The 27,919-nt window shown below is 39.8% G+C and overlaps 1 protein-coding gene across 2 annotated transcripts; it reads left to right on the top strand.

Moving 5' to 3' along the window:
- Positions 1 to 1,454: 1,454 nt before the first annotated feature.
- spata13 (spermatogenesis associated 13) lies at positions 1,455 to 27,842 on the top strand. Of its 2 annotated transcripts, XM_065258222.2 has the most exons (15): positions 1,455 to 1,885; positions 3,488 to 3,655; positions 7,622 to 9,082; positions 12,851 to 12,892; positions 13,286 to 13,747; positions 20,292 to 20,436; positions 20,546 to 20,664; positions 20,889 to 21,068; positions 21,582 to 21,767; positions 25,204 to 25,383; positions 25,467 to 25,699; positions 25,830 to 25,959; positions 26,272 to 26,644; positions 26,816 to 26,890; positions 27,251 to 27,842. In XM_065258222.2, the coding sequence occupies exons 2-15, from the start codon at positions 3,653 to 3,655 to the stop codon at positions 27,442 to 27,444; spliced, it is 3,783 nt and encodes a 1,260-aa protein (XP_065114294.1). In that variant the 5' UTR covers positions 1,455 to 1,885; positions 3,488 to 3,652; the 3' UTR covers positions 27,445 to 27,842. The 2 variants fall into 2 exon arrangements, with proteins under 2 accessions (XP_065114294.1, XP_065114293.1); XM_065258221.2 differs by lacking the exon at positions 3,488 to 3,655.
- Positions 27,843 to 27,919: the final 77 nt, after the last annotated feature.

Raw genomic sequence — 27,919 nt, 5'->3', positions numbered from 1 at the left:
ACAGTATCATATCCAGTGGCAGCCGGTGACTTCTTTTTTCGTGGGCGCTCGATGCGAAGTTTGTCACAACATGTATGCCCGTGTGGTTTCTTTTTTCAAAATATGTGTTCTGTGCTTCGAGAGATCTATGTGCATCACGTGTCTTGTCAAAATAAGTGCCTGCTGCAGACGCGTCTAAAGGGTTTATGATAAAAGAGACGCTCGCTTTTGCCAGATACTCGCATAATGTCATGGGTAATCACTGTTTACTGTTAAGGGAGTGTCTTGCGTGTATTTTGTGAACGTGACAGCTCTTTTATCATAAACGCTTTAGAGGTGTGTGCAGCAGGCACTTATTTTGACAAAACACGTGATGCACAACATGGTTCACATGACGCAACAAACACATATTTTGAAAACGCAAGCAACACACGACACTCCGAACACTTATTTTGAATTTGCGCTACTCAGATGAGTAGTCACGAGCCACCACAGATTTGAACACCCAATGCCGGTATTTTCAGGGCTTATTCCATGTCTGAGCTGTTGTTTAGGCTCTTTAAATTTTTTTAACTTTTTTGTTAAAACAACCCAGCATAGGTTAAATTACAACCCTACTGGTTGGGTTGGTCCCTTTTTGACCAAATGATGGGTAGAAAATAACCCATAGGACAAAATATATGAAACAAAAATGGAGATATTAAGTTAACCCTTTGGGGTTATTTTGAAGCTTGAAGTTTTTTTGTTTTTATGGGAGTGGATGGTGACCAAAAAAAAAAACATGTGCATTAAACACCTTTAATATCAGTATTACTTATTTAAACTGAGCACATTCGTCCATTCTTCTTCTTTTATTCTTATCTTCTATCTCCTTTCTTATTTTATTTTATTGTTTTGTTTTTATTATCTGTGTCCTGTCATTTTGTTAGTGCTGTCATAGCTTCTGTCACCAAAATAAATTCCTCGTATGTGTAAACACATACCTGGCAGTAAAAGCTCTTCTGATAGTAACCAGAAACTCCAAACAAGACTTAAAAAAAAGTCTGTGTTGGGTTCAGAAGAACAACAAAAGACATTGTGGGTGCAAATAACAGGAGTGACTGAATAAAATAATTTTAAGTCAAAAGATTGAAATACTTTTTTCTGTGGGATTTGAAACTATGCCCCCTGTGGTGCTAATGCAATGAGCTACAGAAACCTTCATTTAAAAAAATATAAATGACTCAGTTTTATGTATTTGTACGTAATTTGTACTACTTGTAACAATTAAATTTTGTTTTTGTTTATTGTACAAAAGATAAAAGCCTTCCTTTAGTGTCAATCAATGCATTTCTTAATTTTCTGTTTGTCAAACAGGTCCCCACCCATCCTAAAAACAAAATAGTGTTGTTGTAAATACAGGAGCATTATGATTTTGGCTGGCGTGCTGTGGGCAGACTACAGAGCGCTTATTACAGGCTCCTTGTTTCTCCGCCCCGCAGCCATCAGCGCAACAAGTGCATTGATGCCGTCCAATAACGACTCTCCGTTTGCGCAGATCCACGGATACTTGTGAGCTTTTCCAGAACCAGCATTAAACTTTCAAACGAGTCCGTTTCAACTCACAAATCTGCCTCGTGAGCGCTTTATTTCGATCACGTGCCATTAAGTCGCCTCAAGGAGTGTTCGGCTCGCGCAGTTTGTGGATAGTTTGTCGTCCCGGTAAATCTTTTGACTACGGGGTTTTCGTTTCTTTTTCACTTTGTACTACTGAGATTTATCGCTGGGCTGCCTTCCGATGAGGTAATATGAGCAATTCACTGGACCTTGAACTGTTGGAGGAGTTAGTCGGGGCTGGCGAGCAGATACAAGCCGCACAAGTGTTGTGACACCGGGCCGAGTACGCCACTAAGGAACTATGATAAAGGTAAGACTCGCTATGTAAATTTACAATTATAGACTTTTATTTGGATTTTATTAAAAACCAGAAAATACAGTAAAATGAATTTAGGTTTTGCGGTCAAAAGTTTACGCAGATTATTTCGCTGGCACTTTATCGACTTGCCAGTACCGTTGGGTTCAAAAGAAGCTGAGGGAGGAGGGGGTATTGTGTATGCGTTACTAGCACAGTGGTTGTCATGGTGATGTGGGGGGTGTTGGAGCGCGCAAAGCTTGCAGGGAGATGAGGATACAGGGGGGAGAGAGGAGGACGAAGACGACGAGAAGGGGGCTGGTATGGGGTGGTGAGGTACTTTTTAAGAGCTTTATAAAGACTGAGTTAATTGAACTCACAAATAAACCAGATCATTATTTTCTTCCTCCGGTTGAGCACAACCCAGTAATCCCATCCTCAAACAAATCTGAAATATCAGTATTGATGTGACTTGCTTGATAGAGTTTCTTTCTGGTATTGTAAGATATTTAATAGTGACATAAGATGTTGAAATAACAACAGGCCTAATACGGGTAAAAGTTATTTAAAAATGTCTTTAAAAAAGACTGAAATAAAATCAGCCAATGGGAAGCCGCACCATGCTTAGGTAATACATTTTTATGGTTTTAGTCTGGACACATATACATGTATATGGTAAATTCAAGTTGACTGTGACTCTTTTTGCCAAACATTTTAATGTCAGAAAGTGTCCCAAAGTGACCCTATGTTTGTAAGCACCTTATTTATTATGCATGAATATATCTGAAGTCTGACAGATGTCATGTGCAAAGCACATGCTGTTGTTGACATAAGTCAGAAAATTACGCATTCAGAAAAATTTCACTGCAATCTTCATTTTGTAATACAAGGCAATAGTTAAAATACCTACTCCGGCACTTTCCCTAAACAATTGCTTTGCTCGCTAGACATCAACACACAGGCAATGGAATGCACTCCTCCACACACATAATAAGAGGGTTTGGTTATCACAAGACATGCACAGGAACTTAAATACCTCATTGAGCCAGGGCTACCATAAATTAGGCGTTTTTTTCATGCCCTGGCCAATGATTATACTTGCTTCCTAATATAATACACATACACCAATAGAACCTCTTTAAGTCATTAATGATTTTATATTTGAAAACATTTGTCATTGCGGTATTTAAAAATGCATACTATGTGTACCACTTAAAATGCTAAGGTTGTTTGCATTACAAACAACTGTGAAATCAGTCAGATTTGGTCGGATCTATGCATTAACTTATTATTGAAGACCATTATGGCTCTACTGTGATTTATAAAGGCTTTGACATTTCCATTACTGAATATCACAAATCTTGTCTGGGACCTGGGTTATGTTTCACCCTTATTTAAAAAGAATTTCCATGGGAAAATTCCTCAATAGTCACAAAAGTAATGTCAAAAGGCAAAAAATGAAGCGTAATTGTCTTCTCGCAAAATATATTTAGTTTTCTTTTAATCTGAGCTGAAATGCGATCCAGGCACTGTGTTTTGAGATACACGCCTCATGGAGCTTAGCAAAGGTTAGTATTTTCACAGCATTCTGAACGTATATTGACATATGTTTCACAGTGGTGGACGTGGAGAAGACAAATGCAGGTCATGAGACAGGTGAGATGAATGGGGTTTCAGATGTAGCATTACCCGACGTTTCCCATGCCCGAAGCAGGCAGGGCGTGTCTGCCTCCTAACTATGCTTCCTTGTCTTGCTGACAAAAAGGAGAACTGGGTCATAATATGGTAGGTGGTATCAGTAACCAAACAATAAAGAATAAATCACTGTCATTTCCACTGTACATGTGTGGTTTCGCAGTATACCAGGCTTTGTGAATAATGTCTTTGAGTGTGTTTGACAGTAGTATGCAGATATATTGATGTTAGTCCAGACTGATAAAGCCTTATAATCAGATTAGGATAAGGAGAGGGGTGGTACACACATAATCGTGCAGGTTTCAGTGAGGGGGATCTTGACCATTGCGATGAAGAATGCTTGTGTCTTTGAACGTTTTCATAGTGAAACTCTCTTGCAGCCAGTTAAAAAACACATCAAAGGGTGAGTCAAACCATAATGAGAGATTTTCCCTCACTTCAGGCTCTGAACATAACTATCTGATCATTTACATGGAATAATTCAGAAGGTCTGGACGGCTAAGGGCGGTGTGGCTTTTGTATACCGAAAACATAAAGCTTTAAGGAATGTGCTTGAATTCCTCATCACAATTGGTTCTGGTAATTTTCATTTGAATACTTCATAAAGCGTAGGGTGCATCATTCCTTAGTGATATGACGGCATTGCAAGACTTGCTCATCTTGATTGGCAGATTAGTAGAACTGGTGTGGTAGGTTATTCATGGCAAATTCCTTAGTTAGGAAGCATAATTTTGGGCTCGTGCCTGTTTATACAAAGCAAAGTCATCATTTGTGTTATCAAATACGTCGTATGGATAATCTACGAAACCAGTTAAATTGCTAAAGGAAGTCATGATAATCCAACAGTGTGTTTTCACTCTTGTGCTGGAGTGAAGTACTGGTGTGTACCTGCATTAAAGTGCGTGACTTTAAGAATGCAAAGTCAGATGTTATGCATGCATCAGTGCAAGTGCATATTAGTTGTAGGTGTGCTTGAAAGCATTAAGTGGATCCCCAGTAGGCGTGTATGTGTTTATGTATGTCTGTATTATTGTTTAGGGAGTTTCAGTTTGAGCCTGGGTTAAGCCGGTAGCCGTGCGGAGGGGTTTTTCTTTAAGCTTTTAATTAATTTTGACTCGGCTGCAGTGTTGGACTTCGGGAGCAACAATACAGATGAAGAAGAGTAGGAGAGAACTTCAACATTAAGCTCAGAGACGTTGGAAAGTGCTGTATATGCGAGGGGAGACTCAGAAGGCAAGATAATTGCATTCTTTTAAAGCTCTAGTTAAACATAAAGGTCAGATGACAGCTTCTTCCTCATGCCTCATTGGAGCTAAGTGCTCATGGGTAGCTAGACTGGATGTGATAGAGATCACTGCTTAGTAGTGTCTAAGGATTATGCTTGAGTCAACCTATGCCCACAGTGTAAGAGAGAAGGTATGGTTAATGTATATAGTTTGCCAACCAATAAGTATTTGGATATTAAAACCACATTTAAAGGGACACTCCACTTTTAAATATGCTGATTTTCCAGCTCCCCTAGAGTTAAACCGTTTGGGAATCCATTCAGCTGATCTCCGGGTCTGACGGTAGCATTTTTAGCATAGCATAGCATAATCCATTGAATCTGATTAGACCATTAGCATTGTGCAAATAAAAAATTACCAAAGAGTTTTGAAATTTTTTGAAATGGTTCCCTTGGCTACTTTCAATAGCAGGGGACTATTTTCAGGTGCTGCGTAATATCATTGCGCCTGCTGCAGCCATGTTACAGCAGCAAAGTACTTGAGTATTACGCCAGAATGAGAGTATAGTTCCTAGCCATATCTGCCTAGAAAATTGCAACTTAAAATTTTCCGGCGATCTTAGTACACGATGTAAAAAAAGATTCAAGTTTTAAATAGGAAAAATATCCAAACTCCTTGGTTATTTTTTAGTGCGATGCTAATGGTCTAATCAGATTCAATGGATTATGCTTAGTTATGCTAAAAATGCTACCGCCAGATTCGGAGATCAGCTGAATGGATTCCAAAACGTTAAAAATCAAATGTTTACCTCTAGGGAAGCTGGAAAATTTGCATATTTTCAAAAAAACGTCTCTTTGAAAATGCATGAATATGTTTGCTTTAAATATCTAATACCAGTGAGTTGGTATTTATCTTGATTTCTAAAGCACACTTCACTTAAAACATCTCAGCTACTAAAGATGTATTTTTTCTATTAACACACCTTCTTCCAATCTAGTTTTTTTGAATGACTAGACATGTGAAAATGTACCATTTGTAAGTTGATTTATACAGTGTAATGATTTCTGAACATTGCTTTGTTCGTTTGGGCATTCTGACCAACCCATCATTGGATGAATTTAAGGCGGTACTTCCTGTTTTTCTTATCACAAGGAAGCCTGTTTGAAAATAATTGTAATGTTTTCACTTTGTTGATTTTGTTTTTAAAATTTAACACAAAGTATTTGGGGACTAGTTGGGTGGAACATGTGGATCATGTGTCGCTAGTCTGCTTAAGCTCCCGTGTGAATCTGAAAAAACACCACTAAAAATGACCTTAGGATAAATTTTTTAAATCATCCAGTTTAAGTACATATTATTTCTCCGCATTCTGCTAATGGCGAATACCCAGCAATAAAGGGGTTAAAACTACTCAACCTCAACAGGTCTCGAACCCGACCCCTCTCCCAAAACCTCGCAGAATAAATCTGGTGAAACTGGGCAATTTGTTGCATTAATCACAACGGATTAACGATTTTCTTTGGTTAGTCATGCTCACAAAAGCCTTTCATCAAAGCTAACAACTCACCAGGCCACAACTTCAACACCCTCAGAAAGGGGCCTCTTTTTCTGAGACTTAAAGGTATAGCGGAAGATTTTCGTTTTCCGGGTGGATCACCACTGTTATTGGTCATCCCAGATGTCAATCATTCTGATTATATATTGACGTATAACCGTCGCACGTGCTCGCCTCTACGTTCGCTTTCTGCACATGCGCACTTTCACGTGTATGTGTGTTGTGCTACGGTTTCAACCATTCATTGAAGGTCGCGTTCTCACTGTATTTTTTTCAAAATGTCTGAGGGTCGCAAGAGAAAAAGTGTCTACGAATTGTATGACAAGAAGAGAAAGGACTATAAATAAAGAAACAAGACCAGAAGGTTTATGGGAGACTATTTCACACGCTGGCGTGAGCTAAAAGGACAGGTTGGGCTTCCCACGCGAAGTTTCTACTGGAAAGGTACATTTTGTCATGCTATTTGGAGAAATCCATTTAAAATCACTGCTGGTAAAAGTTGATGTAAGCTATGATTTGCGATGCTAGCCCTGGCACAAGTTACGAACCGCACAGACACGGTAAACATGCCGACAGAAACTTGTAAACAGAGCGAAGAGAAGAACTGAGCTCCTGCACGCTCTCTCTCTGTCTCGTGCACGCGTTTAACAGGCGTTCCCTCTCGGGAGCATTTTTTTTAAATATCGAGGGGCGGTTCTTTTAAATAATTCGGGAAAATCTTCCGCTATACCTTTAAAGAAATATAGCCTACATCTTTTACAGGAAATGTTACACTAGACCTCAACCTACTAGTAGTGAGTTCAAGCATACTATTCAGTAACACCCTCCAATTCTCCAAATTAAACGTACTTAATTTATTAATGATCTTTCAAAGAAAAGCTAGGGACAGGGTTAGGTATATTTGTATTTAGATTCCATGGAAACTTATTAATATCCGTGGGTGGAGAAACGAGATATGATTTACTTCACCTGTGGTAGGCTTTAGTAAATTTTATAGATAAGTCAAGGACAAATCAGCCAAGGTAATAAGAGGACATAGTTTAAAGTTCTCGTATAATGTAACTTATCAAGACGTTACTGTGGTGCTGACAGATTACACAGATGTTTCATTGATCTGAAAAATAAATTCCTTTCTAACAAAACAGTGGGTCATTTTATTGTCTAACTTTGTGTCACATTCCATCTTTATTTATAGACTGTAGTTTCAGGCCTATGACAATAAACCTGTTTGTCTTAGTGTATGATTAATATGTCAACTTATGCTTGGTTCTGCAGGCTACCTTGTCTGGATCACAGGGCTGCTCTGACACCAACGACCCACAAAATGATTCTTTCAAAGAGGAGCGACAGATGAATCAAATTCTCCAGTCTAGCTCGGGGGAGCAGATCAAACCAGTCCTATCTAAGCCATGCAATGAGGAGAACAGACTTAACAAACTTAATTCTCAGGTCCAGTCCATTCCTGATGCGCAGGCCAAGCCGTACCCCCCTAGGGTTGTGTGTTTGTTTTCCACCCAGACAAAACATGAGGACAACGCTGCTCTAAGAGGTCCGCCTGTCACACCCCAGGCAAGGTATGGACTGGCTGGCCTTCGCACTATGGGATCTTTCAAAAAATTGCGGTCTTCTGTGCTTCAAGGTATCCAGAACAGGAGCAATGCTCTGGCTGCCAGTCAGGAGAGAAATCTATCCTCAATGGGTAACACGGATACTAACGGTTTCTTCGTAACCAAACGAGAGGTCACAACTATTCAGAGAACATGTGCAGAAACTGATAAACTGTCGAACGGGTCATCCCAAACTAGGAAAATTCCTTCAGCTTTGGATGAGGATGAAGAATGTGAAGAGGAAGAAGGAGGGTTTCAGAGGAATTCCCACTTCTCTCAGAGTATCCGCAAGGCTTATAGAGCAGGAAGGATTCCGTTGCAGGACATAGTGCAGAGACAACCAGAGAGCCCATCTACCAGTGAGTCCAATTCCCAGTGTTGTCCAAGCAGTGAAGTGAAGTCCACTGTGCCTTCAAAGGATCTTGAAGCTCAAGAAAATGTTAAGTTTTTACATCGACTGAGCAAAAGTACTGAAAATCTACCTGTCTTCAAGCGTCATTTTACACGCAAATGGAGCTTAGCTGATCCACAAAACCCAGACGGCACCACTACTACAATTCTTCAGAGGTCTGAAAGCGCTTCATGTGTTGACATGAACCGTGTTTCAGGTAGAAGCCAAAGTCCCATGAGAACACGAGGACCGCTGCTAAAACTTGTTGGCAGTTTAACGGACCTGTCTGTCAAATCTAAAAACAGCTCTGGCCCTGTCCCTATAGTGCCACCGTCACCCCTAAGTCAGCTCCATGATGACTATTCTCGCAGAACCCCTTGTGTTCCCACAAGTGGACGTCAACAGAGGCCTTCACCTGCACCTAGCAGGCAGCAGGCAACGGAGGCAAACATTCACCAACACATCCCAACCATACACCCTGCTCCCTCCTGCCCCGTCCTAATTTGCTCTGCCCTAGAGGACTCTTTGGAGCCTCCTAGTAAAACAACAGCCCTCATGAGTGACTGTGTGGCTGTGTACTCAACAGATTCCTTCCCAGATATTCCAATCCATTCACCGGAAGGGCATTGTGAACCTATGGAGTGCCATCAAAATGAGGCAAATGACCACGTTTCTCAAAAGCACACTGAGTGTTCAAGCTCCAGTCAAATGCAGACAGTTAATGACAATTGCATGGAGGTAAGATATTCATATGAGTGATACAATATGGTTTTAAATAGGGCTAGTTAGTGTGTTCATATTTGCTTAGTAAGATTTGCTCTGCAGCCTTGTTTGTTTCATTCACAGACGATATGTTTTACTATTTGTTTTGTTCTTTGAAGAAGTCTGATGGATATTATAAGCAGCAAGTTTGGACAATTACTTTTCTGTCAGGCCGAATCTGACATACGTCAAATTCTACGTCACATGAATGTAGGTCTTAAAGTACAAGACAGACGTCAAATTCTACGTCACATGAATGTTTACCAATAACTCAGACCGTGATCTTTGACATAGAAAGTCATAAAAGAGTTAGACGACATGTTGACCTGCATCATAGTTTTGTTAAACAGGGGATCCCTGTTTATGGTCAGTGGCAGATACAGAAAGTCGATGATGGGTAAACCTCTTAAAGTGTGGGTGTGCCGAAATAATTCACATTGCTCCGTGTTTTTCAAGTGGCTTAATTTGGGGGGGAATAAAACGCGGAACTGTGTTCTGTCCTTTAGTGGCATCAGTTCACTATCAAGGTATTGCGAGTTCAAATTATGTAATTCACGTGACAATAAAAATTCAAATAACTTTACAATAACAGATAAGAACAAGATAAAACTGCCGTTACATACCAACAGCATGCACAAACCAAATTAAAAAATCTCTATAAAAAATAATCACATAAAGTATTGTGCAAAAATCTTAGGCCACCATCACCAGCTTTGTTGTTTTAGCAAAAATGTCCATCCATATTTATTTTTCACACTTTTTTAAGATACAAGCCGAAAATACAGGGAATATGTAAACAAAATTAAAAACTACATTTTCAGAACTAAATGTCTTCTTCAGGCATCAGTCAGTATTTAGTGTGACCTCTCTTGGCACGAAACACATCTTGATCTTTTTTGAGGAGACTGAAGTCATTCGATTAGAATTAGAAATTAGGATTTAAAGCTGCAGTCGGCAAGATTTGTTTAACCATATTGACTAAAATCGTTAATCTCGTCCAATCAGCGCAGCGCTGTGTAAAATCTGCCTGTCAAGTTGCACACACCACAGACCCACCCTCCCCCCTCGCACGCGTTACAATATCACATGCATCCACCTGAAGTTCACAGGTGTGTTGGATTAAACGCAGCGTGATGGCGGAGAAAACATTCACTAACAAACTTCCGATTCCTCGGTTAACAACAAGAGCTAGGAGAACAACCAAGGAACAAAAACAACCAAGGATAAAAGATAGAAAGCAACCGTGCCCAAAACTAGGATCAAAATCCGCCCGGCATTTAAAAGGTGGAGAGATCTATGATATTTAAAGGGTTTAAGCTGGATGCAGAGCTTTCCACATTTGTTCTCGACAGGTAATTGTGCTTTATCAACCACTAATTGTATGCAAGTAATCAAGTATGCTTGCATACGCACTTACAAGGACGAGCTTGATGGGGGGTTGCGCGGTGGTAGTGTGGGAGGGGCATTAAGATTGTAAACATTCAAAATCATCTCAATCCTCCAGTTGCCGACTGCAGCTTTAATTTCATTTAGGTTTAAGAGATCCTGCAGCTGCCTGCTATTGCTCAATTGGAAGGGAAGTTTACCCTAAATACTTGACTCTTCAGCTTATACTTTTATACTGTTTTTAATCATGCACACATATTTCCTGCATTTTCTGGTTGTATTCTAATAAAGTTACTGAAAAATAATATATATGATCACTACACAATTGCAAAAACAACAAATCTAATGGTAGCATGGTGGCCTAGACTTTTTCACAGTACTGTATATTTGGAAATTACCTGGCAGATAATAGACAGCTATGTGAATGAATTAAAAATAACAAGTTTACTCTTCCCTCACGACTACTTGAAAATACAGTACGAATTAACTCAATTAAGGTGAAATAGAGATCTTAAATTAGTGAAGTCCATGGTATTAAGTGATTTTATTTAGGCTATTATATCAAAAAATAATAAAATTTACTGCAGAAACATTCGTATAAATGTTTTAAAGATCTCTTTAGAACAGTTTACACAAACATTTTGTAAATATGAACATACTTTATTTACCAAAAAATTCATTTTTTTAAACTTTTTTATCCAATTTTAATTATTATTACTTTTTAAAGAGGATGCAAACTGTGCCATATATTCTAAGTATTTTGAAGGTATACTGTAGGGTTTGGCAAGAAACAAACTGAAAATGCCAAGTGCATTATAAATGCCTGTGGTTTGCAGTAAGCACTGACAGGTTCTAACGCATTGAAGACCCAGAAGTGAAAAATTTAAATAAAAAATGCTTCATTAAAAATCAACTTTAGCAGTCGTGCTGCCAAGTCTTGAGCCACCAACAGCAATGAGGCTAAATGCTAGTAATGTAGTACTAGAGTCCGGTCTCGAGACCGATTTCTGCTTTCTCGGACTCCTCTCGGACTTGTTCCTTCAAAGACTCGTTCTTGACTTAGTCTTGGACCACAGTGGGAGGAGAAGGACTTGTAATTTCAGATACTGCCATCAGAGCCATTTATTTATCTCTAGAAAAATAGGAAGAAGATGATGAATGTGGTAGGGATTTTGTTTAATGATAGTATAGCATAGTCCATATTAAGACGTTAAGACTGCTCCTCTAAACAATTCCCAATCTAGCTTAGTCTGTAGGCCTAACTGTTGATTATTAACTGGGGTGATATTAAATCATGAATATAAAAACTGATATGTTTTTATGGTCTTGGTCTCGACTCGGTCTTGACTCCTAAAGGACTCGGTCTCGAGACTCTCGACTCAGACTTGCTTCCTCATAGACTCAGTCTTGACTCGGATTCGACTCTATTTGAAAACCAACGGACTCTGTCTTGACCCTTCAAAGTCTCTGTCTTGACCCGGACTCCGCATAGGCGGTCTCGTCCCCATCACTACTAAATGGGTGTCATTTAACTAGTCAGGGATGGTCTGCAGGCAAATGCAGAGAGCACGGTCAAACTGGTGGGAGATCAGTAACCAGACAGATATACGGCGAAACCAGGGAACAGTTCAGGACAGTGGTCAAGGGCAGCTGAGTGTCAAAACCAAAGACGTGGTTGTTCTAGGTATTTCTGATCCAACCATAACCTCAGTCTTAAATAGTTTTGCGACTTACAGTGCGTTCAATCTATACATTTTCTTGTATATGTTTAATCGGTGTGTTCCCTGGGGATCAACCCTATGAACTTTGTGCTGCTAATGCAATGCTCAACCAGTTAAGCTACAGTACCACACGAGATAAATTCAGCTTATATTTGGCCTTAACCTTTTTTGTAAGACAAATTCACTTGATTATTGTGCCTTGATTGGTCGATCAACCCATCCAATAAGATTTTATCTTACTAGATGACTGACCTCTCATTCAACAGTACGTCCTCTAAAGTGATAAATGTTCTCTGTCACATGGCAGGCAGCATGGGCAGTTGTGTGTCACTCCACAACGGCAGCAGGTAGGGTTAATGTTTAGCGGGATTACTTAAACGTTGCTTCAACCTGAGGCTGAACACGTATAAGCAAGGACAGTGTCTCCTTCCCGAGAGAACAACCCAAAGGACAAAGTCTAACAATCAGAACAAGCAACCATATACACAAGTTAATGTGGGACGCACAAGCCAGTAAAGAAATAAGATAGAGAAGCCGCAGTGGGCAGAGTAAAACGTTTTGTGTATATGTGTGGGATTGTATGCATGAGTTTTGTACTTTCTTCACCATGGTGCTGATTCACTGTGTGCCTTTTCAGTGTATGTGGAGCTCTGCACAGAAAGAAACGGATGGCCTAGAGGTAAGATCTCTATTTTTTCTTTATGTTTTACAAAGTGGACTATAGGCAGAAGGGCAAAAAACACATTTGACAAGATCAGACAAGAAGTGATTAGACATGTTGAACAGACAGACCTCCAATCAATCTGTTTATTTTTCTGTCTGAACAGAGTGTAATAAATGTACAAAGGTTTAATATTGATGGTTGGTTAATATCTGTCTTTCTGAATCCAAGTGAGCAAGCAAAAACATTGTTCTTTCTTAGCTTTGCAATGTTTGGTGTAATGCAATAATAGGAATCACGAATATATTTATTACTTTGTAGTTTACTTTAATCATTAACTACTAGTTCACTGTATTTTACTAGATTATACAAGATCAAATCCTAATAGCTGATATGTGACTTATCCTTTAGGCTTTCTCAGAAGATCAAGTCTTAAAAGCTCTACTAAAGACAGATGATAGAAAAACCACCCCTGCTTCACCTGTCAGAACCACCTGTGCCACAGAGTCCCCATCGACAACTTCTCCAACAACAACAAACCCACCAGCCAATACCTGTGGCACACCCACTACCGTAGTGCCCAGAAAGAGGGCTGGTCGCTCCAGACCTCGGCCGGTGTCTGACTATGGCCATCTGGGCAGATCAAAGTTTTGTATCCCAGAGGATAAAGAGACTGAGACTATGGACTACACTTCCCAGAAGTACTGCAGTAGCAATGGGAGCTACACAGAAAATTATATACAAGAGAATGGCGATGTCTGTAGTACCCAATCTCAGAGCAGAAAGCGGCACCCTTGTTCTGTTAGCGAAGGAATGGATCTGTATTCATCTCAAGCTGCCGAGCAGAAAGACGACACTGAAAGTTTGCCCTCTGTAAGGCACTGTGCACTTGTATTTATATATTTTGATATTAATATATAATGCAAAAGAGTTTCACAACATGTTTTCAAACACTTCCCTGACTCCCATTGTTTGGACAAATATGTGGTCGGGCACATAGCACTGGTAAAAGTACATCAGGTTATATTAAATGATGATGCATGACCAAGCAGAAGCCTCTGCCAACTAGTTCTAATTTACCTGCCATTAAGTTCCATGCCTTCTGTGATCTAAACGTTGCTACGTTCCCAGTAGATTTTTCCTTTGGGTGTAGCATAATGTTTTTATCATTGTTTGTCATCGGTCGGGTGGTTTTATATAATTTTTCAGGTCATTATTATGTACTATTATTAGTGGTTTGTGTCTCCTTTAACTTTATGCATCGCAACGGCTCTCCTGATTTTGTCAAGTGGTTGATGTCCTCAGGCCAACATTATGTCAACCAATCAGATTTCAGAAATAAGATTATAGTTTGTTTTAAATTTAAGCTTACAACCAGGATTAGCTGTTTCTAGACCACAGCTTTTTACTTGTCATGTCCCTCTGATTTTAGGGTTTGGTTATGGTTAGGTTTGGGGGTGGGTTTAGGTTTTATTATGTTGGCTTGAAAAAGCCAACATACTGTTCTTCATCTTAATTAGTGGTGCTTGCATTTATGCAAGGCATCACTATTACTATTGCTCATACTTATTATTTATTTATATCTTTATTTATTATTCTTATATCTGGACACTTTTTCGGCGCGTAACTCGTCCCACACGGTTTGTCGTAGACCAATAAAACAGGGCTCAAAATGACCGGCTTATTGAGGACACGTCTGCTATGACTTTTATAAGGGATCGGGTGCAGGATTTCCGAAAGGGGGGCGAAAAACCACCCGAAAAATCCCATTGACTTAACATTGCGCCCAACTTTGACGAGTCATAGCTCCGCTCAAGGATTTTATAGAAACATGTGGGTTACAACATTTGAAGAGGGTGGTAGACTCTGTAACAACATGGATCACAATGGGGTGTAAGTTGTACCCCTGGGGTGTAAGAGGTGCCCAAAAGTGTCCCAATGAAAAGTCAATGGGGCAAAATCCCATAGACTTACCATTGCAAAAATTTTGACGGGTCATAGGTCCGAGCCAGGATTTCATAGAAACATGTGGGTTACTAAATTTGAAGAGGGTGCTAGACTCTGTCAGGACGTCCCCCACAATGGGGTGTAAGGTTACCATAGCAACCATTTTGGGCACCCTAGCAACCTATACCATAGACTGCCATTATAAAATGCCCGGATGGATATCTTTGCACCACAGTGTCATAGAGACATGGGGGTGGGCTCATTTTACTCAGGCATCCAATCAGTCTCTCAGGATCCTTACAGACTTACTAAGCCACGCCCCTAGCAACCACTTTTGAGCACCCTAGCAACATAAAATACAAACAGTTATATCTCGGCATCAGAACATCGTAGAGACACGGGGGTTGGACCGTTTTACTTGTGACTAGGGGTGTAACAATTGGGCACATCATTGGCCACTCCCAAGCCACGCCCCTAGCAACCAAATTTGAGCACCCTAGCAACCGAATAAACAAAGCCTTATATCTCCGCATCAGAACATCGTAGAGACACGGGGTTTGGACCGTTTTACTTGTGACTCGGAGTGTAATCACTGGGCACATAATTGGCCACTCCCAAGCCACGCCCCTAGTAACCAAATACAGTACCCTAGCAACAGAGTAAACAAAGCCTTATATCTCCGCATCAGAATATCGTAGAGACACGGGGGTTGGACCGTTTTACTTGTGACTCGGAGTGTAATCACTGGGCACATAATTGGCCACTCCCAAGCCACGCCCCTAGTAACCAAATACAGTACCCTAGCAACAGAGTAAACAAAGCCTTATATCTCCGCATCAGAACATCGTAGAGACACGGGGGTTGGACCGTTTTACTTGTGACTCGGAGTGTAATCACTGGGCACATAATTGGCCACTCCCAAGCCACGCCCCTAGTAACCAAATACAGTACCCTAGCAACAGAGTAAACAAAGCCTTATATCTCCGCATCAGAACATCGTAGAGACACGGGGGTTGGATCGTTTGACTCGTGACTTAGAGTATAATCATATATTGTTCCCCGAAATTTGCCACGGCAAGCACCACTTCACATTTTCTTCAGGAAATGTACCTATCTAGTCTTATTATTATTATTCTTCTTCTGATCCCTACTTTTTCTGACTGTAACTCCTCCTAGAGCTTTCAAGCTACACCCACAAAACTTTACAAAACTTTTAAGACTGGTCCGTAGATTTATGCTATGACTTTTCTAACTGATGGGACCTTCCGAATTCCTAAACGGGGGGCTCAAACACCCCAAAATTTCCATTGACTTAACATTGAGACAAACTTTGACGAGTCATAGCTGCGAGTGAGAAACTTGTAGAAACTTGTGGGTTACCACATTTAAGGAGGCTGACAGGCTCTGTAAGAACATACATCACAATGGGGTGTAAGCTGTACCCCTGGGGTGTAAGAGGCCCCCAAAATTTCCCATTGACTTATAATGGGGCAGGAAACATGCCCATATAAAGGAATAAAAGCGTCCCAGATGGAATATCTTCACTTTAGAGTGTCGTAGAGACACGGGGGTTGGACCGTTTTACTTGTGGCTTGAAGGTTGATCATTATGGGATGCCATTTTTCTCCCTAGCAACCAAACTTAGTACCCTAGCAACGGAATAAACAAAGCCTTATTTCTCCGCTTCAGAACATCTTAGAGACACGAGGGTTGGACCGTTTTACTTGTGGCTTGAAGGTTGATTATTATGGGATGCCAATTTCCTCCCTAGCAACCAAACTTAGTACCCTAGCAACGGAATAAACAAAGCCTTATATCTCCGCTTCAGAACATCATAGAGACACGGGGGTTGGACCGTTTTACTTGTGGCTTGAAGGTTGATCATTATGGGATGCCATTTTTCTCCCTAGCAACCAAACTTAGTACCCTAGCAACGGAATAAACAAAGCCTTATTTCTCCGCTTCAGAACATCTTAGAGACACGGGGGTTGGACCGTTTTACTTGTGGCTTGAAGGTTGATTATTATGGGATGCCAATTTCCTCCCTAGCAACCAAACTTAGTACCCTAGCAACGGAATAAACAAAGCCTTATATCTCAGCATCAGAACATTGTAGAGACACGGGTGATGGACCGTTTTACTTGTGGCTTTAAGTGTGATCATTATGGGATGCCATTTTTCTCCCTAGCAACCAAACTTAGTACCCTAGCAACGGAATAAACAAAGCCTTATATCTCCGCTTCAGAACATCATAGAGACACGGGGGTTGGACCGTTTTACTTGTGGCTTGAAGGTTGATCATTATGGGATGCCAATTTTCTCCCTAGCAACCAAACTTAGTACCCTAGCAACGGAATAAACAAAGCCTTTTATCTCCGCTTCAGAACATCTTAGAGACACGGGGGTTTGACCGTTTTACTTGTGGATTGAAGGTTGATTATTATGGGATGCCAATTTTCTCCCTAGCAACCAAACTTAGTACCCTAGCAACGGAATAAACAAAGCCTTATATCTCAGCATCAGAACATTGTAGAGACACGGGTGATGGACCGTTTTACTTGTGGCTTTAAGTGTGATCATTATGGGATGCCATTTTTCTCCCTAGCAACCAAACTTAGTACCCTAGCAACGGAATAAACAAAGCCTTATATCTCCGCTTCAGAACATCATAGAGACACGGGGGTTGGACCGTTTTACTTGTGGCTTGAAGGTTGATCATTATGGGATGCCAATTTTCTCCCTAGCAACCAAACTTAGTACCCTAGCAACGGAATAAACAAAGCCTTATATCTCCACTTCAGAACATCATAGAGACATGGGGGTTAGACCGTTTTACTTGTGGCTTGAAGGTTGATCATTATGGGATGCCAATTTTCTCCCTAGCAACCAAACTTAGTACCCTAGCAACGGAATAAACAAAGCCTTATATCTCCGCTTCAGAACATCATAGAGACACGGGGGTTGGACCGTTTTACTCGTGGCTTGAAGGTTGATCATTATGGGATGCCAATTTTCTCCCTAGCAACCAAACTTAGTACCCTAGCAACGGAATAAATGTTAGCTTCATTCTAGCTTCATGCTAATCATGTTAGCTTCATGCTAGCTTCATGCTAATCATGCTAGCATCATGCTAGCTTCATGCTAATCATGTTAGCTTCATGTTAGCTTCATGCTAATCATGTTAGCTTCATGCTAGCTTCATACTGATCATGCTAACATCATGCTAGCTTCATGCTAATCATGCTAGCTTCATGCTAATCATGCTAACTTCATGCTAATCATGCTAACAGCCAGATAGCCTACTAAAATAAACTTCTGTCAAACCATTTTAAATGTTCAGGCTACGCTTTTTCAAGCCAACATAAAGTTTGTCCTCAAACTTTAATATCTAGTTTAGAAAATTGTTGTCCTTGGGTCAACACAATATGTTGCCCTGAGGACATCAACCACTTGGCAAAATCATTTCGAGCGCATTGCAATGATACACTGTATCTGACAAATATTCTCTTAATGGAAGTCGCCATGAAACGAAAGTATTAATTGACTTATTTCCTTGTGGTGACGTATATCCGAGTGAAAAATACCACAATATTCTAAAACAAATTACAGTTTTTTTTAAGCACCCTGCTGTTCTCATTACTACTATAGATGGTTTCAGCAGTAACAACATAAACAAACAGCTTTTGTGGAACAAACGTAACTTCTGTAAACTTTCGCAAAGAATCAATAACAATAAGAGTAACAATAAAGAGTAATTTTAAAGTAGTTTATTTCTGATAATAACAAGCAAAATAAATAACAAGTAGATTACCTAAATTTTAATTATAGCTTAAGCATATAGCAAACTACACTGAGCTAACGTTACCGTGTAAACTTAATGTATACCTCCTTTCACATAGCGGTGATCCATGATCGTCATTTCCCCCCTTGTCTGAAATATTTGTTCCAGAGTTCAGTTTAGCCACTAGCCAGACCATTAAACACACAAAGACCAGAAGTTAAGTTCTGTCCAGATACGCAACCGTGTCAATTTGTGGAGCAGATTTTACTTCCAGTAGACTTCTGCAAAGAATTAATAACAATGGAGTCCTACTAGAGTATATTATTTTGATAACAAGTAAAATAATAACAAGTAAATTACCTTATTTTCATAGCTAAAGCATATCAACTACTACACTGAGCTAACATTGGTGCGTAAAATGAATGTATACCGTGTTAAGTCCAATTTATAGTCGTGTGTAAGTTCTACGCCGTAGGTTATCCGTAGCCTATGCGCAGCTCTGAGTAGCCTGATGTGAACCTTGCAACATTTTTTAAAGTGCTTCAGTTCTACGTGGACCGCAAGCGCTGTAATTGGTCTACCAGAAACCCTCCCGTCAGGTAAAAACTGCGTAACAAGGTATTTGTTTCAGTTTAGCCACTGTTTAGCTCAGTGTAGTAGTTGGTCTGTTTGTTTGTATAAACAAACAGACCAAAAGTTAACTTTAGGCCAAGGGGTGTAACTGCGACAATGTGCGTTCATCTGATGAAATCGTCTTTAAGAAAAAAATTACTCTAATGCTACGTATACATCAAACACGGGGCATCGCGTTACTCGCTCAAGATTACTCGCGGGATAAAAATTTTTGTCATGGAAATATTTTTAACTTGGGCAAGGACGCGTATGAGGCGAATAGCGTGTGTTTGCGCGACAAACGCACCGCCCATATCGCGTCATTCGCATCGCCCCACGCGAGGACGCGTCTGATCGCGTCTTTGCATTAACTTTGTATGTAATCTACTCGCGCAAATCGTTGAACTCGCATCTGGTTTGAACCCACAGTTACGCTGTGTACACACCTGCGTGAAGCATCGCATTCCTTGTTTTAGATTACTCGCAGGATTTTGCAAATTTTTTTCTCGAGTTGAATATTTTCGATGCAATCAATCCCAATTTGCGTCATTCGCATCGTTGCCTGCATCTATTCGCGTTTTACATTGACTTTGTATGTAATCTACTCGTGAAAATTGTTGAATTTGCATTTGGTGTGTACGTCCCATTATTATTGTCATCCAAATACATTGTAAATTTAAAATGAAAAGCTTTATATCGTGATAATGTTTGTTGTACTGAACTTTATGGTGCTGATTTTTATATTAAAAATGATCACAGGATTATTTTTAAAACTGTATTACTGTTATAAGCGCAAGGTTGACATTAAAGAAATACGGTAACATTTTTGCAAAAAGTTGCTAATAGTTGTGTTACCTTGTGTTGTGTTACATAATGCCAAAAAATCTTTTTAATTAGTTTAGTAATATTTCTTCAGTTTTGACAACAACAATTAGACAACGTTATGCAGTGTTATGCTTGTAATGTCATATATTCAGAACAGATTAGACAACTTTAGTTTACTGACCCTCCCTCAGGTCATTGTCCTCCTAAACACTCACTGAACTCTGCAGTCTAATCTGTGGTTCTGCATTACAGCCGGTTTCTCGTCCTCCAGTACCTTCCCATGGAGTTCCTCCATACCGGGCAGTATCTGCCCGCCTGAGACCCTGCGTCTTTTCCCAAAGCACACCCATCGGCCTGGATAAAATGGGACGACGTAGACTTCACAGAGTGCTCAGCGGTTAGTGTGTTTTGCTTATGTGTCTGTACACACTTTACCTGAAACGATGAGAGGCTGTGAGGGAATATCGATTTGTTTTAACTTCAGTGAGTGTGTGGTTGTATTACAGATGGTGGCACTAATCCGATTTTGGACGATAGCATTAGTGAAGAGGACGGTAGCTTCGAAGAACTGACTGAAGGAACCCCATACCTCCAACCAGAAGCCGATCTATTCACACTGAATGAGGTACGGTACTTTTTAAAGTTACATGAAGTTTTATTGTACATTAAAGATCTTATCGTACTGTAGCAGCACCTTTCTTACAGTTGTTTAAACAAGTTGTGCATTTCACTTTGTGTTTTATCTGTTAATCCACATGTTTCTATGTTATCTACCTTTGTTTCAGTTATCTCCTTTTATCTGACCCTTACCCTGTTTGATAATGATCTCTATCTCTTTACCTCCTCCAGTACATAAACTCAGGCCATGCTGTGTATGCAGAGGCCTTGTGGGACCATGTCACAATGGAAGCGCAGGAGCTGGCGTTTAAAGCTGGGGACGTGATACGGGTTTTGGATGTTCGGGAGAAGGACTGGTGGTGGGGGATGGTGGGTGACTGTGAGGCGTGGTTTCCCTCCAGCTTTGTGCGGGTGAGTTGCACTCGCACCTTATTGGCGAAATTAATTTTAAACAAAAACACTGGTCACATGAGATTCATTTGAGATGCACATTACTAGCTGTGTGTCATCGCTGAATAGCTGTGATTGGATCACTGGTCACAAGTCTTAATACCATAGTAAGGCAGCCTACGTGGTTGTTCTGGGTGACCCAACAGGAATTAGCAGATGTGATTGACAGGTTTAAAAGTGATGATGGTGAATGGAATGGCGCTTTGTTTTCAACTTTAGATAACGTGTCTATCCGACATGTGGCTTTGTTTCCACTTAGGATCCAACAGCATGAGTCAGTCAGACAGGCACAAAGAGGCCTTAAGTGATTTGATCAAGAGGCTGAACTTGTTCAGTGTCTCAATCAGTTAAAAGCCTGTTTAATACACAACTGATCATTGTACTCGCTGTTAAATCTCTTGATCGCTTGCTTATTGGTTTACTGAGTTATTTGATCCTAAGAGATTAACTATTATGACATTGTTGCTTTTTAAGGTTCGGGTAAATCAGGAAGATTCGAGCAGTGATACAACAGAGAACGCATTGGACACTGAAGAGTCCGTCCCCTCAGACACTTACAAACAAAGCTCTGAGCACAGAAAACAGATGAGAGCTAATGTGGTCAAAGAGATAATGGACACAGAGCGTGTTTACATAAAGCATCTCAAGGATATCTGCGAGGTGAGCCTACATTACAGCCCACAGTTTCACAGACAAGGCTTGAGGCTAGTCCTAGACTAAGATACATGTTTGAGCTGTCTCAACTGTGCACTGACAGATCTTAAAATATGCCAGTGCCATTGATTTATCTTAAAGGCACACAAGGCAAGTCTGAGTATTATTTCTCTACTAGCTCCCCCTAGTGTCTGGGAGTAAATGCGTTCTATATCTAAGACTATACGAGACTGAAGGACACCGGGTCGGATACAGCGAACTTGCAAGTGGGGTATTCTTCCTACAGACGGTAGGGGCGGGCGAGAGAGTCTTCATTCGTCATGTAATGAGTCATTTAACCATATACCGACTTACGAAGATGATTTATTAACATAAAAATGCTGCCTTGTGTCCCTTTAAGATGTAATGTCTTTTTCTAAGGCATAATTATAAAAGATGCTTAAAGGAAAACACCACCGTTTTTCAATATTTTACTTTGTACTTACCTCAACTTAGACGAATTAATACATCCCTATCTTTTTTTCAATGTGTGCACTTAATCTTTGAACAGCGCGTTGTGAATGTGTTAGCATTTAGCCTAGCCCCATTCATTCCTTAGGATCCAAACAGGGATGAATTTAGAAGCCACCAAACCCTTCCATGTTTTCCCTATTTAAAGCAACACTATGTAGTTTTTCAACCTTTAAATAATGTCTCTAAAATTATTTCAGTGATAGAACAACTCTTAACTGGACAAATTCTACTGCTGCTGCAACCTGAGCACCCTCCTAGCTGCTACAAGCACACTCTGAAAGTGGCGGTGGAGGGTAGAGCACACAGCCCCGCCCCTCCCCCTGCCTGCAAAAGAGTGTCTGATACCACGCACTGTTGCGCTTTTCAACCATATGGGGGAGCCGTAAGTCAATTTTACATGGAAACTACATAGTGTTGCTTTAAAGACTGTTACATACAAGTAGTTACACGAGTAAGTATGGTGGTGGCACAAAATAAAATGTGACGATTTTTTTAAGCGGATAAAAAATGGAAACTATATTGTATGGCGGAAGAGCTCTTAGTTTGCAGCACTTCGACCTCGGCGCGCAGTAACATCATCACTCCTGACTACTCCCCCTCTCATCAATATTACTGGTATAAGCAGGGTTTTCATGGGTTTTTGAAATCCTTGAAAGTTTGTGAATCTGGGGGGAAAATTCAAGGTCCTGGGAAGTTTTTGAAAATATACATACATAGATACAGGTCATTGAAAGTGCTTGAATCTATTTTATGCAAGAAGTTAAAAAAAAACAATTATTCCTGTGTAGTGTAGAATAATATCATAAAAATTCTATACTTTTTAAGCACATGTGCTACAACGTTCGCTTTAAATGTTTATATCTTCTGTATGCGAAAGTTGATTCATACCAAAATGCTTTTTTGCATAGTTGACACATGAAAACGTCTCAGGTTACGTATGTAACTGTTGTTCCCTGAGAAGGGAACGAGGTGCTGCGTCATCTTTGCCATACTCCCTGCATCCCTGTAACCCCGTCTTTGGCAATATTTCAGATAGCGATATACTTCCTTGCTCCCGCATCACCCTGTCTTTGTCGTTTAGCCTCACCATTGGTTGAATTTAATATACACATTCAGACACACCTACCCTTTGGTGTCCCCAAAGTGTCAGCATAGTAACGCAGCGCGAGTTCCCTCGAAAGGGAACTGTAACAATGTATCTTTAAAGGTAACACGATGTAACCTTGTTCTTACTTGAAATGTGTCCCAACATTTAGTCCTTGAATTTAAGGGTATTGGACCTGGAAAGTCTTTGAAAGGTCCTTGTATTTGAAGTTAAAGCAACACTATGTAGTTTCCATGTAAAAATGACTTACAGCTCCCCCATGTGGTTGAAAAGTGCAACAGTGCCTGGTATCAGACACTCTTCTGCAGGCAGGGGGAGGGGCGGGGCTGTGTGCTCTACCCTCCACCGCCAATTTCAGAGTGTGCTTGTAGCAGCTAGGAGGCTGCTCAGGTTGCAGCAACAGTACAATTTGTCCAATTAAAAGTTGTTCTATCACTGAAATAATTTTAGAGACATTATTTAAAGGTAAAAAAACTACATAGTGTTGCTTTAACTAATCTGTGGGAACCCTGACGGATTGGATCCTAAGGAATGAATGGGGCTCGGCTAAAAGCTAACACATTCACATTGCGCTGTACAAAGATTAAGTGCACGCATTGAAGAAAGATAGGTATGTGTTAATCTAAGTTGAGGTAAGAACATAGTAAAATATTGAAAAACTGTGGTGTTTTCATTTAAACATCTTAATTAAACTACGGCCTAGTCCTGGCTTTAGCTGAGCATTGTCTGTGAAACAAGGCCTATGTCTTTAACTTCTTCTTTTATTTGCATCTGCATCTGCAGCTTGTCTTGATTTCTGGCCTGTATAAACTAGCTATCAGAAAGTCACCCTTATCTTAAATTTTGCCTGCATGGCAATCAATCTTAAAGATTCTGCCACACCTGACATTTTAAGTATGCGATTAAAATAAACCCACATTTGTCTTCATTCATGATAACTACCATTATCTCTTAACGTTTAATGCGTACAGTTCAGATTAGTTTAAAACTATCTTAAACTCCACCCTAAGAAAAACCTTGCTACCTTGGTCCGCACGTAGCTTCTTGGCTACAGCGTGTTTGTATAGGAATTCTATACTACTATTTTAAAAGTATGCATTAAACTTCAAGTAGTAGTATGCAACGTTTTGCAATGTATTGTCTAGATCTGAGAAATAGTTATTTTTACATTTTTGAACAAAGTTTGCATAATAAATGTCTTAACTTTTGGTAGTCCAATCCAGTGGTTCCCAACCCTTAGGGGGTGCCAGAGTCCACGGGGGCCGGGGGCCGATATGCTTTGAGCTTAAATAAAGATGCATAAAATGCTCCAATAATAATTTTATAAAAATATATGTGAAGTTGCTTACAATCATATGCTTACAAAGCCTAAATAAAGTAGTTAAATTTTCTCTTGTATAAAACCAACTTTCAAATTTTACTCGATCCATCATTCTTGGTAAAGTCATGACTATCGTATATGTCATTACCCCAAGGAATAAAGGTTGGAATCCACTGGTCCAATCCAATAATAAGACTTTACTTGCGGTTAATTTGGTAAATTCTTGCATTGTGTACTACAGTATCCAACATAGTAATAATAGTAATAAGTAATGGGTAATAAAGTTATTTTAAATATTAAACACTTGCATTTTATGCCCAGTATACATTAAGGATTATTTAATTAGTAGTATGATAGCATGCTATTCCTCCCAAAAAATGGATTTTAAGGGCTGTTGCTGTCCTCTGCTGGACAAACTTGTAAAAATAACGTTGCACAGGAATGCAATGCTGAGTGTATGACAAAGTTAAAATGATAACTTTTTATAAACTCATTTGTTGTAGGGATATATACGCCAATGTAGGAAGAACCCTGTGATGTTTACTGATGCACAACTAAAGACAATCTTTAGCAACATCGAGGACATCTACAAGTTTCAGAGAAAGTTTCTCAAAGACCTAGAAAAGAAATACAACACAGAAAACCCTCATATGAGTGAAATCGGCTCCTGCTTTCTTCAACAGGTATCTTTACACACATCCACTAAAGTACCATGCCAGAAGTGTTTCACAATGGCTCATATGTCTCTCTTCTACTTCTTTCTTAGGGGGAAGGTTTTTCGATATACTCTGAGTACTGTAACACCCACCCAGCAGCGTGTGCCGAGTTACATCGCTTAATGAAACAAAGCAAATACAAACACTTTTTCGAGGCGTGTCGACTCCTACAGCAAATGATTGACATTTCCATCGCCGGCTTTTTACTCACTCCTGTACAAAAGATCTGCAAATACCCTCTGCAATTAGGAGAGCTGCTAAAATACACACCCAAAGACCACAGGTATGTTATGCTCTTGCATACAAACAATTACATTTTTAATTTAATGCAATATCGTATTCAAAGCGTAATAACTTTGTATCATAATAAAGTGAAATCTGAGAAACAGAAACAAAAATTATGTTTTTCTCAGTGATTACTCGGGTGTGTGTGACGCTTATACGGCAATGAAGAATGTGGCAAGTCTCATAAATGAGAGGAAAAGACGTCTTGAAAGCATCGACACCATTGCTCACTGGCAGGTGTCCATCCTACACTGGGTGGTAAGTGATGACACCTATTCACAACATCTCAATGTTATTTAAACACCATAAGTTGCTATTACTAAAGGTGTCTTCCAATATCTCTCTGTTGGTTTTATTAAAAAAATTTGGCGTGCATGCATGCATGCATACGTCTAAGTGCATAAATGAGTGTAATGCAATAAGGTATTAATCGGATATCATGTTGATCTGTTTATTAGATTATTGGCTAATACGCTGAGTCATTCACATGGCTAGACATGCCTTTGCATATTGCCCCAAAATTAAACTCCCAAAATAAAATAAAAAGGTAAAATCTTCCTCCACCTACAGGGAGACGATGTGTTAACACGGAGCTCAGAGCTCATCCACTCTGGGGAGCTCACGCGGATAGTACGGCACGGTAAGACGCAGCAACGCAGCTACTTCCTGTTTGACCACCAGTTGGTGTTCTGTAAGAAAGACGTCCTGCGAAGAGACCTGCTACATTACAGGGGGCGTTTGGACTCGGACCACCTCGAGGTAATCGACCTGTCTGATGGACGGCACTCTGATCTGGGCTTACTGAAGAACGCTTTCATCCTGCGGCATTCGGAGAACCTGGAGGTGCTAAGTGTGCTGTGCTGCAGAAAGAACCAGGACAAGCAGAGATGGTTGCAAGCGTTTGCACGAGAACGGAGACGGGTACAGGAAGACCAAGAAATGGGTATGTTTCAATTTAAAATATATTGATACGCTTTGAATGAATTTATTTGAAAAAATTATTTAATAAATGGTTTATATAATAATATATTAATATATAATATTTATAATATTATTTATAATAATTTTATAAATAAATATATTTTTAAATGTTATTTTATTGGTCTGTTTTCAGGGATGGAGATTACGGAGGCTCAGAGGAAGCAAGCAGTTCAAAACGCTAGAAAATCTAAACAAGGCAAAATGAAAAGTATGTCCTAATTTTGTGTTGTGAAATTTCCAAACCAAATGCTCTCAAAGTCCCAGTTTATTGACTTTTGGCAGCAAAATAATGAAAACTCAGATGCTCTTGGCTAAGCCTGTTACAGTAACATAATGCATTTCACAATAACAGCTGACCATAGTGATACGAGTTGTTTTTGGCGAAGATCTGGACAAAAAACTTTTTTTGGCTCGTCCAAGTTGATGCCAATTACTTCTCTTACCAAAGTTCACCATATAGTCATCATAATAATCATAGTAATATGGCATTTATTATTCTACAAGTTTAATATATTCTTCCCTGTTTTCTGTTTACAACACTTTAACACATTTTGTCTGAACATTTCAGAAATGAATTATTCTAGTCATCCCGTGCCTCCCCACCATCAGTCTCTACACCCTCTCCATCAGCGACACGTGACCGTCCCAACCAGCATCCCGCAGCAACAGGTCTTCACTTTAGCAGAGCCAAAGAAGAAACCTGCACAGCTGTGGTACTCAATTGCACGCAGCGTCTTGTTCAGAAAAAGTGAAGATTCATAAACAATGCAATATTACAGGACTGTTTTGCATTATTTTCCAATGCAAACACGTGTATATGTATATTTTATTATATACATATAAGTAGGTATGTGTGTGTGTTTTGAGTATACAGGCTCAGTATGTATACTTAAATTTGTTTGCCTGAGTGTAAGTGTTTTTGTGAAGGAATGGTGGTGGGAAAGGAAAGAAATTGAGTTTAGTGTTAGTGCTGAAACTAAGTGTTAAATCCTTTTTTAATGTAATTTTATTGGTGGTTTAAAAGCTGCTTAATGTAAGTTCACCCATTCTTGCCACCTTACCCAAATGTGTGTCAGTTATGACAATGATGTATATTCAGCATCCTAGTTACGTGTCTGTATATTTTTATTGCTGGAGCCTTTTTTAGAAAGCAAACTCTTAACATGATTATGTTTAAATAAATGTACAAAGTCTGTGACTACATGAGTGTTCAAATACATCATGAATGAATGAATGG

This window comes from Paramisgurnus dabryanus, chromosome 22 (genome assembly GCF_030506205.2).
Source record: "Paramisgurnus dabryanus chromosome 22, PD_genome_1.1, whole genome shotgun sequence".
In the NCBI taxonomy this organism is placed as follows: domain Eukaryota; kingdom Metazoa; phylum Chordata; class Actinopteri; order Cypriniformes; family Cobitidae; genus Paramisgurnus; species Paramisgurnus dabryanus.
The sequence above is the reverse complement of the archived record's forward strand: the minus strand, read 5'-3'. Positions and strand labels throughout refer to the sequence as shown.